The sequence below is a fragment of the Podarcis melisellensis genome, assembly GCF_964234715.1.
Source record: "Podarcis melisellensis genome assembly, chromosome: 3".
Taxonomy (NCBI): domain Eukaryota; kingdom Metazoa; phylum Chordata; class Lepidosauria; order Squamata; family Lacertidae; genus Podarcis; species Podarcis melisellensis.
The window spans coordinates 91,941,697-91,955,694 of NC_138530.1; the positions used below are offsets into that span (position 1 = coordinate 91,941,697).

General features: G+C 42.6%; 1 protein-coding gene across 5 annotated transcripts in view; it reads right to left on the minus strand.

The window, feature by feature from the left end:
* LPIN1 (lipin 1) overlaps window positions 1-13,998 on the minus strand; it is a 76,837-nt gene that overhangs the window by 1,296 nt on the left and 61,543 nt on the right. For all 5 annotated transcript variants that reach the window (XM_081906107.1, XM_081906109.1, XM_081906108.1 and 2 more), the window contains 11 exons: window positions 12,539-12,632; window positions 10,600-10,790; window positions 10,009-10,102; window positions 9,037-9,106; window positions 6,640-6,732; window positions 5,061-5,116; window positions 3,958-4,099; window positions 3,253-3,401; window positions 1,928-2,014; window positions 835-987; window positions 90-204 (listed from right to left, as the gene is read on the minus strand). In XM_081906107.1, the coding sequence (XP_081762233.1) occupies window positions 90-204; window positions 835-987; window positions 1,928-2,014; window positions 3,253-3,401; window positions 3,958-4,099; window positions 5,061-5,116; window positions 6,640-6,732; window positions 9,037-9,106; window positions 10,009-10,102; window positions 10,600-10,790; window positions 12,539-12,632 (1,244 nt within the window). The remainder of the gene's footprint in view (window positions 1-89; window positions 205-834; window positions 988-1,927; window positions 2,015-3,252; window positions 3,402-3,957; window positions 4,100-5,060; window positions 5,117-6,639; window positions 6,733-9,036; window positions 9,107-10,008; window positions 10,103-10,599; window positions 10,791-12,538; window positions 12,633-13,998) is intronic.

Here is a 13,998-nt window from a genome sequence, read left to right on the forward strand (position 1 = left end):
CATGAAACTACAGCATGAACCCCAAACATTATCTACAGAAGCTCCTCTCTGGATGAGTCCTCATAAAATAATATCACAAAGGTACTTACAGCAGGCCTATTGCCAAAAGCAGCGTAAAACGGTTCTGTGTTGGGATGAAACAAGTTTTTTATGTCCGTTAGGCACTGAACTTTAAACTTCTCTGGCTTCTTCTCTATTACTTCCCTGAAATAAACCATCACACACAAAAATAGAAGTGTTTTAGAAGTGCTTTATCAATGCAACACGGTCATTTTTCTCAGGCTAAACACAACATTTTAACTGACTGAACTTCAGATTCCCCCCAAAAGAATTGTAAAGATACTCATGGTTCCTTATTTTAAAAAATGGAAGCTTCCAAACCTAAGTGACGTGGTTAAAGACGAGGCACAAATAATATGGCCAATTTTCACCTCTTTAGTCTGATTGATTTAACTTAAATAGAGTTAAGCATGTGCCTAATTTACTCACTAACATTAAGGGATTTAATTGTACTCTGTTGGACTGTGATTGAGGACCGAAAATAACCTTATGTGACATGTGTAAACCGTTTTTGTGCATTTTATGCAAGTCTCTGCATTCTAAGGAAATAGCATCATTGACACAACCACAAAATTCATTTTGAGCACACCCTTATAAATAACTAGCAGATATGGTTTGGCCCACTCAAGTCTCATCTTGTAATAAAGATGTGGGATCCTTACAGCTGAAGCTCAGAAAATATTTCGGACAAATAAGCAACCCCAACCACTAGCAAGCCAGGCAACCCTCAACCCAGTGAAATTTATAGAATGGCGAGATTCCGTGTTCTCTTACCTGTGGAAAGCTGAGAACAAGCTGCTGGGACTCAGTAATACAGGCCCTTGAGGCAGCACCGTTCCTCGTTCGTTAACCCAGTGCAAGTATCCCCGGGTCATATCTGCCATTCCTATCGCACGTGCAGAACAGTATAGGAACTTATACCCATTTCTGTTTCAAAAAGAGAAAACAGTTGCCATCGTCATCAGAAACACACTATCCAGAATCAGCTTTAAACATGTGAGCTGATATTGCCTTTTAATATCTCCCATATATTGGATAAATTGTATTATGGAATATAGCATTTCTTTCCATTACACCGGTCCAGCCATAAGATATAAGCATTCAGAGCCACTAAGGCTGCAGTCCCATGTTCCAATATGAGGGTGTTTAGTACAACTGATTTCCATAAAAACTCTGCATGGAACAAGGGGACAGAGATGGCTCTGTCATTGGGCCGGGTGAACAACTGCCTCAAGCAGCAGGTTTTAGGGGTCCGTTCATTGGCAGCAAATTGCCAAGGATTTAGCTTTGTGAGGAGGTGCAGATACAGGGGAAGGATAGAGCATGGGAAGCCAAAGCAAGGCTCAATGCATGTGTCTGAGGGAGCAAATGACTCTGAAAGTCAAAGGATGACAGGATGTTGCAGCAGACTAGACCTACGAACAAATACACCGAAGAGGGAACTGACTGAAAAGTCAAGTGGGGAATTGACTGATCTGATAAGCAGAGTGAAATCAGCTCCCTGAATACAAGAACAGAAAATGGGAGGGATTCTGTAAGGGGCAGATGAACACCCCCGCCCCTCGCATATACACTCACACTGTTTCATTTTAGACACCTACTGAAAACCTTTATGTTACAGCAAGCCTTTCCAGACACATGATTCAGTCACCTATATTTGTTCTTTATAGTTTTATAGATGTTATCTTCCGTTTTAATTATGATGGCTTTATGCACGGCTATTTTCATTTCATTTATGGTTTTTAGCAGTGTTTTCTATTCATACTCCGCTTTGGGCAGCTTTTTGATGATGCTGTTTATATAAATTCTAGATTTAAAAAACCGCAATGTGAAGCAAGGTATGACTGTACAACCCAATAATACTCACTGGCTCACTTTATGGTACAATTTGGCAATCCCTTGATGTGTCCAATCTTTGCCAAGAGTGGGCAAAATATGACCTAAAGTATCTGACCTGGAAAAATAGAGGATTGATTGATTGATTGAATAGACTAGAAGAAATTATTATCTGTTACTTATTAACACTGTTTCAGCCTTGCCTTTGGCGTAAATTCTTAAGAACTCTTAAAAGAGAAAACCATTTTATCCCTCTTTGACTTTAGAGTAGCATTGGAATCAATACAAACACTTTATTAATTATTATTATCATCATCATCATTATTTCATTTCTGTTCCACGTTTACTCCAAGGAGCTCTACGTAGGATACATACATCTCCCCCTCCCCATTTTATTGTCACAACAATCTTGTGAGACAGATTAGGCTCAGAAACAGTCGCTAGCCCAAGGTCACCCGGTGAGCTTCATGGATGAGTGGGGATTTGAACCCTCGTCTCCCAGGTCCAACTAATCCAACACACTAACCACTATACTGAAATGGCTCTCCTATGGATCAGCTTGCATCACCAGCATTATTACTGATTCTTGCCTACAGAAGTCTGTGTGTCTTAAAATCAGATGAGATGGACATAAGATTAACTCAATAAGAAAACGAAAGCAGAACATTTTAGAATGAATAGTAAACAGTTAAAAACAAGCAAAGCAAAATCAGAGAATGGAGAAGCAATAAGCAACAAAGGAAAGTGCTACCTAGGGCTCACTGCAATGTGCAGTCTATACAAGTCTCCATATCTCCCATGGTTCACAAATGCCAACCAGAAACACAAGAAAGCAAAAAGGTTTATGCCTCTCTATCGGATTGGCATTATGACTTTTGAGTGATGCTGTTGCGTCATGTGATGGAAGCAGACGGGAGATTGGTCCAGTCATCAGTTTGGCTTGGCACATCAGCTTGGACTGGGCAAGAGCCCTGGAATTGGAAGGGACCCTGAGAGTCATTGCTTAGTCCAACCCTAAGCAATGCAGGAATCTCAGCTAGAGCATCCATGCTAGATGGCCATCCAACCTCTGCTTAAAAACCTCCAGCTAAAGAGAGTATGCTGCTCTCCAGGGGAGTTAGTTCCACTGTCGAGAAGCTCTTATTGCCAGAAAGTTCTTCCTCCTGTTTAGCTGAACTCTCCTTTTGGGCAACTTGAATTCAACAATTTTTTTAAAAATGGCCCCAGCGCAAAGAGAGCATTGCAAGTGTCTCCCATTATTTTCCACGCTGCTATTTCGAACTTTCTGATGAAGCAGGCAAAACTGTTTTCCCTGAAGGGGAACTTGGCATACTGTGTGCCTTGCAAAGCGCTCACCTCGTAATTGTGCCATCAATGTCAGAAATAATGACCTTGTCATCCCAGTTCCACAAGTAGATGGTGCCTTCACAGCGGCATGTCCCTTGGTACTGTGTTGTAACACTGAAAATCACATCGTTGGGGCCATTCTTAAGATTCAAGCTTTTCTGTCGAAAAAAGCACAAACAAAACCATAACCCGGATTTCAAGCTATGCGCGTCGACAAACCAGATGGCTCGGAATATTATTAAAGCACAGTTCTTTAAAGGTCTGGCAGTAAATCGCTTTAGTCACACACATTTAAGTCCCTTCTCTCGCATTACTGAACAAGGAAGCAGAATTACAGTCAGGGTAATAAGGAATTCTGCTGTATAGCCAATGGCCTGGAATGTGCAAAGCAGGTAAAACAAGAAAATAAAATACCAGGCTCAACAACAGCAAGCTGCTATGTAAACCACTTAGAGGTTTTCACAATTAAGCAGTATGAAAATTTTGTTTTTTTAAAAAATTAAAAAACCAATCTTCTTATTGATTTTAAATGTCAGTCAATGTACTGGTTGGGTTACACCTTCCTGGGCTTTTTTGGTGCCCCTTTTTCTGTTATATCAACCACTTCATTAAGGCAAACTTTCTTTAACAACACTGAAAAATAGAATCATTGTCCTTCACCCAGTGTCTTAATTTCTATGGGTGGAGTGAAAAGTTGATGTGAACGTAACTTACAAGCTGTTCTGAACTGAGTCGAAGGGTCTTTTTGTAACCCACTCCAGACAATAATGGAAGACAACCAGGGTTTGCTGATGATACAAAGGGTTGACTTGAAGCTCTAGGGTCTTCATCACTTGAAGAAGACTCATCTTTGATTCTGAAACATCATACACAGGCGCATATATATATATATAGTAACATTTATTACTTTTTATTTTGTTTATTACAATTGTATACTACCCTCCCTCCGAAGAGTTCAGGGCAACATTCAGAGTTATCATTCTCCTTTTCTCTGTTTTATCTTCACAACAAACAACCTTGTGGGGTAGATTAGGGAGAGAGGGAGAGGGAGAGGGAGAGGGAGAGAGAGAGAGAGGCCTGAGCCCCCCCCCCACCCCCTGTGTTGAGCAGGGATTTAAAACCAGGTCTCTCCAGTCACCCTATCCCACTGGCTCACCATCATATTCATAGTATTGACTTGAGGAGGGTTCTTTAAATAAAAGAACTGTCACAAGTCCTGCCAATCATGCACACAAATAAGCACACACATAGTTGTACCTACACATTCAGAATAACAGTGTGATATGTTGGAAGTCAATGTCTCTCCCATGAAAAATTCGAAAGAAGGAAGGAAGGAAGGAAGGAAGGAAGGAAGGAAGGAAGGAAGGAAGGAAGGAAGGAAGGAAGGAAGGAAAGAAAGAAGGCAGGCAGGCACACTAGGGTCAGAAATTCTAGCCCTGACCCCTCTTCTGGTGCAATTTCCCCTCACATTCACACCTGCAATCTGAAGTGGTACAGTTAAAACAGAAGAAAGGTATGATGTTTTATTTTATTTATTATTATTATTATTATTATTATTATTATTATTATTATTATTATGAATCTGCACATCAGCTCTTACTGGTCATTCCTCACACACACAAACATGGGAGAACTAGACCCACATCCCAACTCAGCTTTGAAATTCATGGGGCCTAACTTACCTCACAGGACTATCTGAGCAAATGCATATAGGCCATATAAATGTAGTAAGTTGCTGCTATTATTGAGAAGGCAAATGAAGCAAAACTTCTAAAGCACTACATAAGCTGAAAAGCAGGACAGAAACGATTTGATACCTGTCTTGAATGTTCGACTCTTCTTTTCCACTCAAACCTGGCATGGGCTTCGTTTCCTGTAGGCGAAACATTAAGAAGGTGAAGAACAGAGCCGGCTCTGAAAATTACACACGCAGTCACAGTAGAACTACCCTGGTGCATGGAAGAGGGGAAACTGCAGCTCACCACCTCCCTGACTTCCAAGCGGATAGGAGGAACACCAAGGATGAACCAACAGCCAACAGCAAGGCCTACTCACCTGTCTGTTCATAGAGTCCAATAATCCACACGAAAGGTTGTTACAGTTCCACAGAATCCTTTCACAGAGTCTAAGACAAGGATTTCCAGAATATTAGCTTTGTTTCGTGGTCCTGGGCTTCATCAGTAGTACAAACTCATATATGATATCACAGGACAGTGGATCTTATAGCATAGTAGTAGCTGCTGTCTTAGACTCCGTGAAAGGATTCTGTGGGACTGTAACAACATTTCGTGTGTGTTGTTGGACTCTATGAACAGACAGGTGGAATAGACACTTTCACATATATGGACCGTATTCATAAACTGATTAGAGAATGAACTGATCCACTGGGTCTTCTATTTTTTTCGTTGAACTTCATGAGCTACTTCTGTTGAAATCTACAATTCAATACAACGAAGTGTATATATTATTTTTTTCAAACGTACAGCCGGTTACTTCTTGTGTGTTTACTGCCCTGGTAAGTGGCAACAACACCACCGTTGGGAGGGCGGCAGTGCCTTCCAGCAACTGGCTGCTCCTGCTCCTATAGGAAGGACCAGTTATTATGGTTAATAGCTACTGGCAGACCACAGCTCTTAGAAGCTAGATGGAGGATAGGTCCACCCACAGTCGTCAGATAAGGCAGCCAAATGTTCAAGTAGCAATCGTGTTCAATCTGTCATATAGGGTAGGTATGAAGAGGAGGTGCCCATCACCACAATGGCTTTCCTGATAGCTTCCTGACGGCATCAGGTTGAACACTCTCGGAGACATAATGTTCAGCTCCATTGGCCTTTTCCCTCAAACAGCATGGCAATTCTTAGGTTCTTAGATAGTGGCTTGAGAACACTACTTGAGCACATATATATGCAGGGCTGTGCACATGCTGTGCTGATGCAGGGGGAAAAAAACACCAAGTGCAATATCGGGTGCAGAATTCAGCATCCTGAAAACCTCCACTTTTGTTTTCAAAACAAGTTTCTAGCCCTTATTGTTGCAAGAATATAATTAAACGTCTGCAGGCAACATCGGATGAAATGCCCTCAGCCAGGTCTGAAGGTTTCAACGTTCAAGGTCTCAGTGCACTGCATCGTTACTTAACCCCTCCTCATATGAGCAGGAGCGAAATAAATTAAGCAAAATGGCAAAAAAAGGTAAGATAATTTTATCGAAAACGCCCCACAAATTCTTCATGAAGTTTGCAGGTTACGGAATTCAACTCTTCTTTCTGCTAAATTTGGGTTGCTTAGGAACAAAGTCAAAAATACAAACTTTTGGTTATCAGGCATTACACACAGCCCCATATATATGGTTTTCTAACCTGGGGGGAAATTCGGTCCATCTAGTTTCCGAACTTACCTCTTTGATAGAGCTAGTCCTCCCTCGCCATGAAAACCACCATCTTCCACCTTTTTTTGGCATCTTATCCCTCATTATAGAATCCACAGTGGCCTGTGATAAATGGATGGTAACATAAATAATGGAACAGAACAAAAAGTAATCTAACTCATGCAAACGAAAATATATTTTTTTAGAAAAAAACGACAAACCACACGCAATTTAAAACTCAAGCAAAGAGAGTAAAAGGAAACATACTATCTGTGGACCACAAATCTTGTCAAAGCAAAACCTAATGGTATCCAGAACTGTACGGAAGTAACTTAAACAAGAACACTTACAAAATTTAAAAAAAGAAGAAGAGGAGAAAATGGGAACGAAACAAAACGAAACAAAAGCATAATAAGCCATTAGTATAATGTTTAGGAGACTGGGGAGAAAGAAGTCTCTACTTCACAGCTGTTTAGTAAAAATCATAAAGGGTTTCTGCTGCTAAGAAACACGGTTAGGCAAGATGGTTAGCTATCCCCATTAAATAATAATGAAACTAAGCAAGATGGTTGGTTTGGTGTCTCTTGAAAGCTATTCAGGAGAGTACTGGCTAAGAGGTATAATATAATGAAACATTCAGCACCAAAATAGCCACTAGTTGATTCTTGATGAGGGTGCGGAAGTTTATTTCCTTAACATGTTGGACAGCAAAAAAATTTCCTAAGTGCAGAATTTGTTTTATCCTACAAACAGATATGCAAGTTCAGTGCATATTCTCTCCACGTGGCCTTATGTAAGGATTGACAGCAATTAAAGCAAGCCCAACCTATTCAAATTCACTTGGGTAAATTCTGAAAAAAAGAATATCTGTGCTGATCCGCACAGGAGCATTTGCTACTTGGTGACTGCAACCATAAACAATGATATGCATGCACAACTGGGCCATTACAGAGGAAACAAGCGGGGGTGGGGAGAACTTTCAGGTCCCCTTAAAGGTTAAGGGACCCCTGACCATTAGGTCCAGTCACGGACGACTCTGGGGTTGCAGCGCTCATCTTGCTTTACTGGCCGAGGGAGCCAGCGTACAGCTTCCAGGTCATGTGGCCAGCATGAGTAAGCCGCTTCTGGCAAACCAGAGCAGTGCACGGAAACGCTGTCCCCTTACATTGCTTCAAGTGCTAATGCCTTCCAAGAGAGTATTTTCATATTCTGATGTCAAAGCTTAGAACAACAAAAATGCCGCAAAGCTGGGTTATTTACATGCATGTGTGAAATGGACCTATGTGAGCAGGAGAGAATGTGGCAAAAAGAATGCTCCAAAATATGATTCAGACATGGTTCCAAATAATCCTAAATCAGCACTGGTGACAGCAGGTAGCTATATATAGTTCCAGCCAATGGTTTCTGATTTCTTTAAGACCTGTTTTGGCTGCAGCACTGTGGCACCCTGAACCCTTTGCTAGAATTGATAGATTTGAATTTTATTGATCTATCTGTGGGTATCTCTAAAAAGTGTGTCTCTGTCATCTCTCGAGAGGCAAGAGAGATGTGTGTCACTGAGTCCCATCAGTTCATCAAATGCTAAACAGATCAAGAGTTGATTTGGCCTAGCTGCAGGTTAATATCAGACTGCCAACAGCGCTGGTTCGGCTGTCAACAAGCAGAGAGGTCCGTAGCCAAATATAAACGTATCCAGCATTGCACTTTCAAGTTGGAGTTACTCTTTAATAGCTATTTTACACGAGAGATGCTATGCTCTAATCTTTCTGTCCTCCAGCAGAGGACATTGGGATCAAAGGAAGGCTTACAGCCCAACTCTTAAAGTTCAGCCTTAGCACACAGTTCTCAAGAGCCACTGAAATCAATGCAACAAATGAGCATTAATCAAGCTGGGCTGCCTGCAAAAAGTAGTTCAACTGTCGAGATGAACCGTTCGTTCCTAAAAGTTTGCTGTTTGAAAACAAGTCAGATTCATGAAGTCACAAGCGCATCCTCAGCCTAAGTCTAGAAAATGTTGGTTCGTAGCCCCAACAGTGACCAAGGCAATATAACCACTGATATGCATGAAGCTGAGGACCATTTTAGACCACATGAGCTGGGGGGAGTTGGCACACATAACTGAAATTACAACTCTCTTGCAAGCGTTCTTAAAGTGTCTCAACCAGAACATACACAGCTTAGGACAGAAACGCTTCTCCCATCCCAGTCCCAGGAATAGGAAGACTAGGAGAAAAAGAAAGAAGCAAAGCCATATTGCCCCAAAGTGTGTTGAGGCTTGGGAAGCACAGACACGTAAAAGCATGATTCATGGATGGTAGCCAGCACTGTCCAAGTGCCTATGGGCTCCTCCCTCTGATTTTTTGCTATATTCTTGGGCATGGTGGCCTTTATTTCTTTTCCCCAAAAGGCTTCCAGGGTCAATCTCACCTTTGGCAAAGGTTTCTGGAATGCTTGCATCGCCAGCAGAAGAGGAGCTGCTGTAGTCCAGTTGTAGTACCTAGGTCAAAAACAATTTGATGCACCATTATTGAAACTATCTGCCCAATATCAACACATGTGAAATATACTCGGAGTCAAGAGTAGATTTCATGCTCTCTATTCAGCTCATAGTGGTGAGGAGGAATGGAAGTTCCCCCAGAATGTCTGCATTATATACGTTATTTACACAATGGGCCCCACGTGATTGGCTAATTCCGGGATTCACCTGTAGGCCAATCAGGTTGCGTGTTCACTTCCACCTGGAGCTGGATTGGGTGGCTCCTGTGGACCAATCAGACTGCTGCATTCTGAATCCTATTGTTCTAGGACCAATCAGACTGCTGCCTTTTAGATCCTATTCAACTCAGTACATAACAACACGCCTCAAGGCACAACTTCTCATATGTCATGGAGCTAAGCAACTATACAGCTTTTAGAATACGTCTGAAGGCAGCCCTTTATAGGGAAGTGTTTTTTTTTTTTTAATGTTGAATGTTTTATTGTGTTATTATATATGTTAGAAGCCACCCAGAGTGGCTGGGGAAACCTAGTCAGATAAGTAGGGCACAAACATCATCATCATCATGCCATCAGGTTAGTGCAGTGGCATTGAGTTACATCTGCACTAGGACTGATCTGTAAGACTGAGAGCAAGATGGACAATGTACTGATTCACTTCTCTGGAGAAGCTCCTGTATGGCTACAGCTCGGTTGGTTAGAGCATGACACTGATAACGCCAAGGCTGCAGGTTCAATCCCCCTATGAGACAGCTGCAATACAGGGGGCTGGATCAGATGATCCTTGAGGTCTCCTCCAAAACTCTACGATTCCATGAGCTATGGAAATAGCTTCAAATACTCTCATCTGTTGTTGTTGTTTTAATTATCATTATTTCTATAACTCTGCTGAGTTATACTTACTTGCTTCCAATCTTCACCACAAGGTTAGGGTCATCAATAATAGCAGGATTGTCCACAAACTGCTGATAACTTACTTCTTGTTCTAAGAACTTTTCTGTCAGGAGAGGAGGGAGGGGGAGGAAAGAATTCATGAGACGCAGGTAGTGATGGGATATATGGCACTACTGCTTGAATAGCAGGCAATAAGGGGACCAAAGAAGGATAACTGCAGCCCTTAAGACAGGTCCACCCACCCAGCAACATGCAGCGCCGAGGGACTTCTGGCGGTTCCCTCACTGCGAGAAGCAAAGCTACAGGGAACCAGGCAGAGGGCCTTCTCAGTAGTGGCGCCCGCCCTGTGGAACGCCCTCCCATTAGATGTCAGAGAGATAAACAACTACTAGCATGAGGGTCAAACAACAATGCCCAGAATTCTTTGAAGGGGGGGAATCTGTGTTAATTCAAAGTTCAGTGGGTTCGCAGCCAAAAGTTCCATCATGCCTTGCTGTACAACACCCACAAGAGGTCACTGTTTAGTTTTCCAGAAGAGGAACCGAGTACTAAAACGAAGAGGTAGTATAATAAATAGAAGCGCAGAAGCTCTCTACATACCTTTAGATATTTCTTTGTTCTCACTAAGTCCCCCGCAAAGTGAGATAGCAATGGACGGCAGGTCCCTTATTCCATCTGAGGTGCTCTCGATGCCGCTATCGATACCTGAGCTTCCGACTGTCTGAGGGGACTGGTTCGCTGAGCGGGGTGCATTTTCACTCGCAACCTTCGACTGGGCGGCATGTTCGTCACTGAGAAGAGAAGACTGGCTTAGCTGTCTCCGACACCCATACAAGCTCACATATCTCCTCATCTTACATGCCCAAACTTGAATCGCACTCCCTTGGTGCTGGCATTGCATCGGCCTGTGCACTGAGTTATCTCTCACAGCCCGGATGGGACCCCTGTGGCCTGAAGACACCTTCAGCTTCCCTAAACCACAGACAGCACGGCCTAATGGTCAGGGATAATGGGAGCTGAAGCCCAACAGGCTCCCCAAACTTGCCTGATGGTTAAAGCACAGGAACGTCATAAAAATGTACTTGACTGACAGAATTGTGGGCGTCTTTTTACATTGCTTCCAGGCTCGTTCCCACTTATCAGGACTCAGACATGAGCTGTCTGCTGCACCCCTGAGACTCTTAGTGTGGACCATCAGCTATCAGAACTCTTTTAGGGGGGGAAACCAAACTACATTTCTAGCCTTGTTGGCTGGAAAGGTTAATTTGAAGGTGTGATAAGTGTGTTTCTTTATGCATATACAGTTGCCTCCATGATTACTACTTCTATTTATATTTCAGTTACTTCTGTTTACTGTTTTTAAAAGGTATTAACAGTTAAAAACAGAAACGTGGGGCAGCTGGATATATATATATATATATATATATATGTATCTACTCAGAAGTAAGTCCCATTCAGATAAATGGAGCTTTCTCTCCCAGATAAGAGGGTTTAGGATTTTAAGCATAGTTGGTATCAAGCGTACCAAACCCTGTGAAAGCTCTACTCAAGCATGGAATTTTGCATGCGGATATCCTGAAAACCTCAGCTTTCATTTTAAGTGTGTTGGCGGCGGAAGGAACCGGTTAGGCTTAAAGGTGTGTGGATAATTGCTTGGTGAAATCTCAAAAGGCTGAGGGCTTTAGAAGGATTTGCAGTGGTCAGGGTAGGGACTCAGGGGAATGCGTAAATTCTTTCCACCCCTCAGGACTACCAAAATTCAAAACAAAGCAAACACAAAAGTTGCTTAAATTGCACGGTTTATCTTTTTGCCTGTACAATGTTCATGGGAATAAAGGTGCATCATCACATTCCATTATTTTAAGGAGCACCAGGGCCTCATTTTTTAAAAAAAATGCATGGCAGAATCCTCACTCCACCTTTTGCCACCATCACCCTTTGACCGTCCCCAAAGTTCTCACTTCTACCTCATGAAGGTGAGAAGGAATGTTCAGGTCTGTCCTAATTGTGTCATCTGGGGAATCCTAGGTATGGTTCGTTTAAAGCAAACCAGCTTCATAAACTATGCTTTGAAGGTGGCTTGCTTAACCACATTTTGTCTAGCTTGGGCCATCATAATAGGCTGTGCTCAATCTATAATGAAAGCAAAAGCTTCTGAATTCCTCCACATTAGAGAAGGAGGGGAGAGTATGTGAGCCCAAGGCAGAGTTTAGTATGCTCTTTCTCAACCTAGTGCCCTCCATACATTTAGTACTACAATTTCCATCTGCTTCAGCAAGAATGGCCAATGACCAGGGACAAAGGAAGTCACAGTCCAATACTTCTGGTGGGTACAAATTATCCGGCAGAATCTGATTTCCTAAACAAGCTCTGAAGAATACTATGTGGAAAGTGAATGAATCATTCACCATTACTGGAGGATATAAGCTCCACTGACATTGTTGCAACCGTTAGGAAACTGCTTCTTGATCCATGCACACCATTGTGGTCTGTTGAATCAGACAGATGCATTAGAAGTGCTAATTAATACCATGCGTACTTTTTAGGAAAATAGAGTGCAGCAACCTCTGGCTCCATATCTGTGATGTCATCTAAATAAACACCGTCAGCACCAAGATGTCGGCTACGCTTATCTGTGAAAGGCAAAAAAAACCCACGGTATTAATACAAAGCACTCGATTTGAACACTCATTTCTCTCCTCCAGAGGAAGCCACAGATTCTGCTTGCCTGGTGTGTGTTTGTTTGTCTGAGGATGTTCCACTGGCAAAATATCTAATTCTCATGGTAGCAACTAACGACCCTCATCTCCTTCAATGCTGCCTTAGCCATAGGGCTTTGTCTTGGTTTAGGAAGGTGCATGTGAGTTATCCCTTACTGATAGAACATAATATAGAATGAGAGGGCAATGCTGCAGAGGAAGACAACAAAGGCAGGTGCAAAATTTGTAATTTCAAACAAAGAGCACTAAACCCCAGCCTTTGCTTTGCATCTGCACCCATTTGGTCATTTGCACAGTCACAGTTTGGCTTGGATTGACATGCAAACTGGTTCAGAATGTTCTTAGAATTAACGTAAGGGCTGTTGTTCTCTGGTCCCATGTGAGGCCATCCCAAGTTTGCTCTCCACTGGAGAATAGGATGCCAGACTATATGGGCCTTTGGTCTGATCCAGAAGGGCTCTTTATTAGGTTCTTGAAGCCGGGGGGGGGGGGATGCAGCTATGGAGTGGGGAAGTGTGCCCCAATGACATAAAAGCTAAATAGCTTCCAGTATTGGGGGGGGCACCCAGAACATTAGAGAGCAAGCAATCATAAGTATTTCTGCTTGAAGATAGAGGAGAAACCTAGAGAGAATAGGAAATCTCCCATTGATTTCCAAGGAGGCTGGGATTCTAGCTATCCCGCTTGCGAGCAGCGCAAAAAAAACAAAAAACCCAAATGCTTAAAAGGAGAAAACTTGTCTGTATCCTGTTGCATGCCTGTGAGAACGAGAGATCTTTCGCTTTCACAGTCAGCTGTAAACAAATGAACTTACGCAAGACACAGCTACACAAGCACATGACTACGTAAGAGCCTGAGAAAGCTGTCTGGAAGGTGAAATGCTTCGAGTTCCCACAACAAGGTAAACAAGGGATCTCCAAGCATTTCTTCCACAGAGATTTCTTCTGCCGAGTCTCTTCACTTCCCCCTTTTGAGGTACAGAGCCTGACTTTCCACCAACGGACTCCTCCTCTAGCATCTGATACTTAAGTGATGGAAACTTACTGGAACATTCCCGCAACCAAAGCTTGCCCTTCTTCCATTTTTGGAACTTCCGCTGAATTTCGCCCGAAGTGAAATTAAAAGGTCAGTTTGGGGAAGCAAGGTAGAGAGGAGGTGATGACCCCAGGACCACCTTCAAACTGGCCTCCAACTCTGCTTGTCTGGGAGCAAACCCTGGTAAATTTAACAAGGCCTCCTTCTAACTGACTGCACATAGTTAACAACTACTCTGGAACCT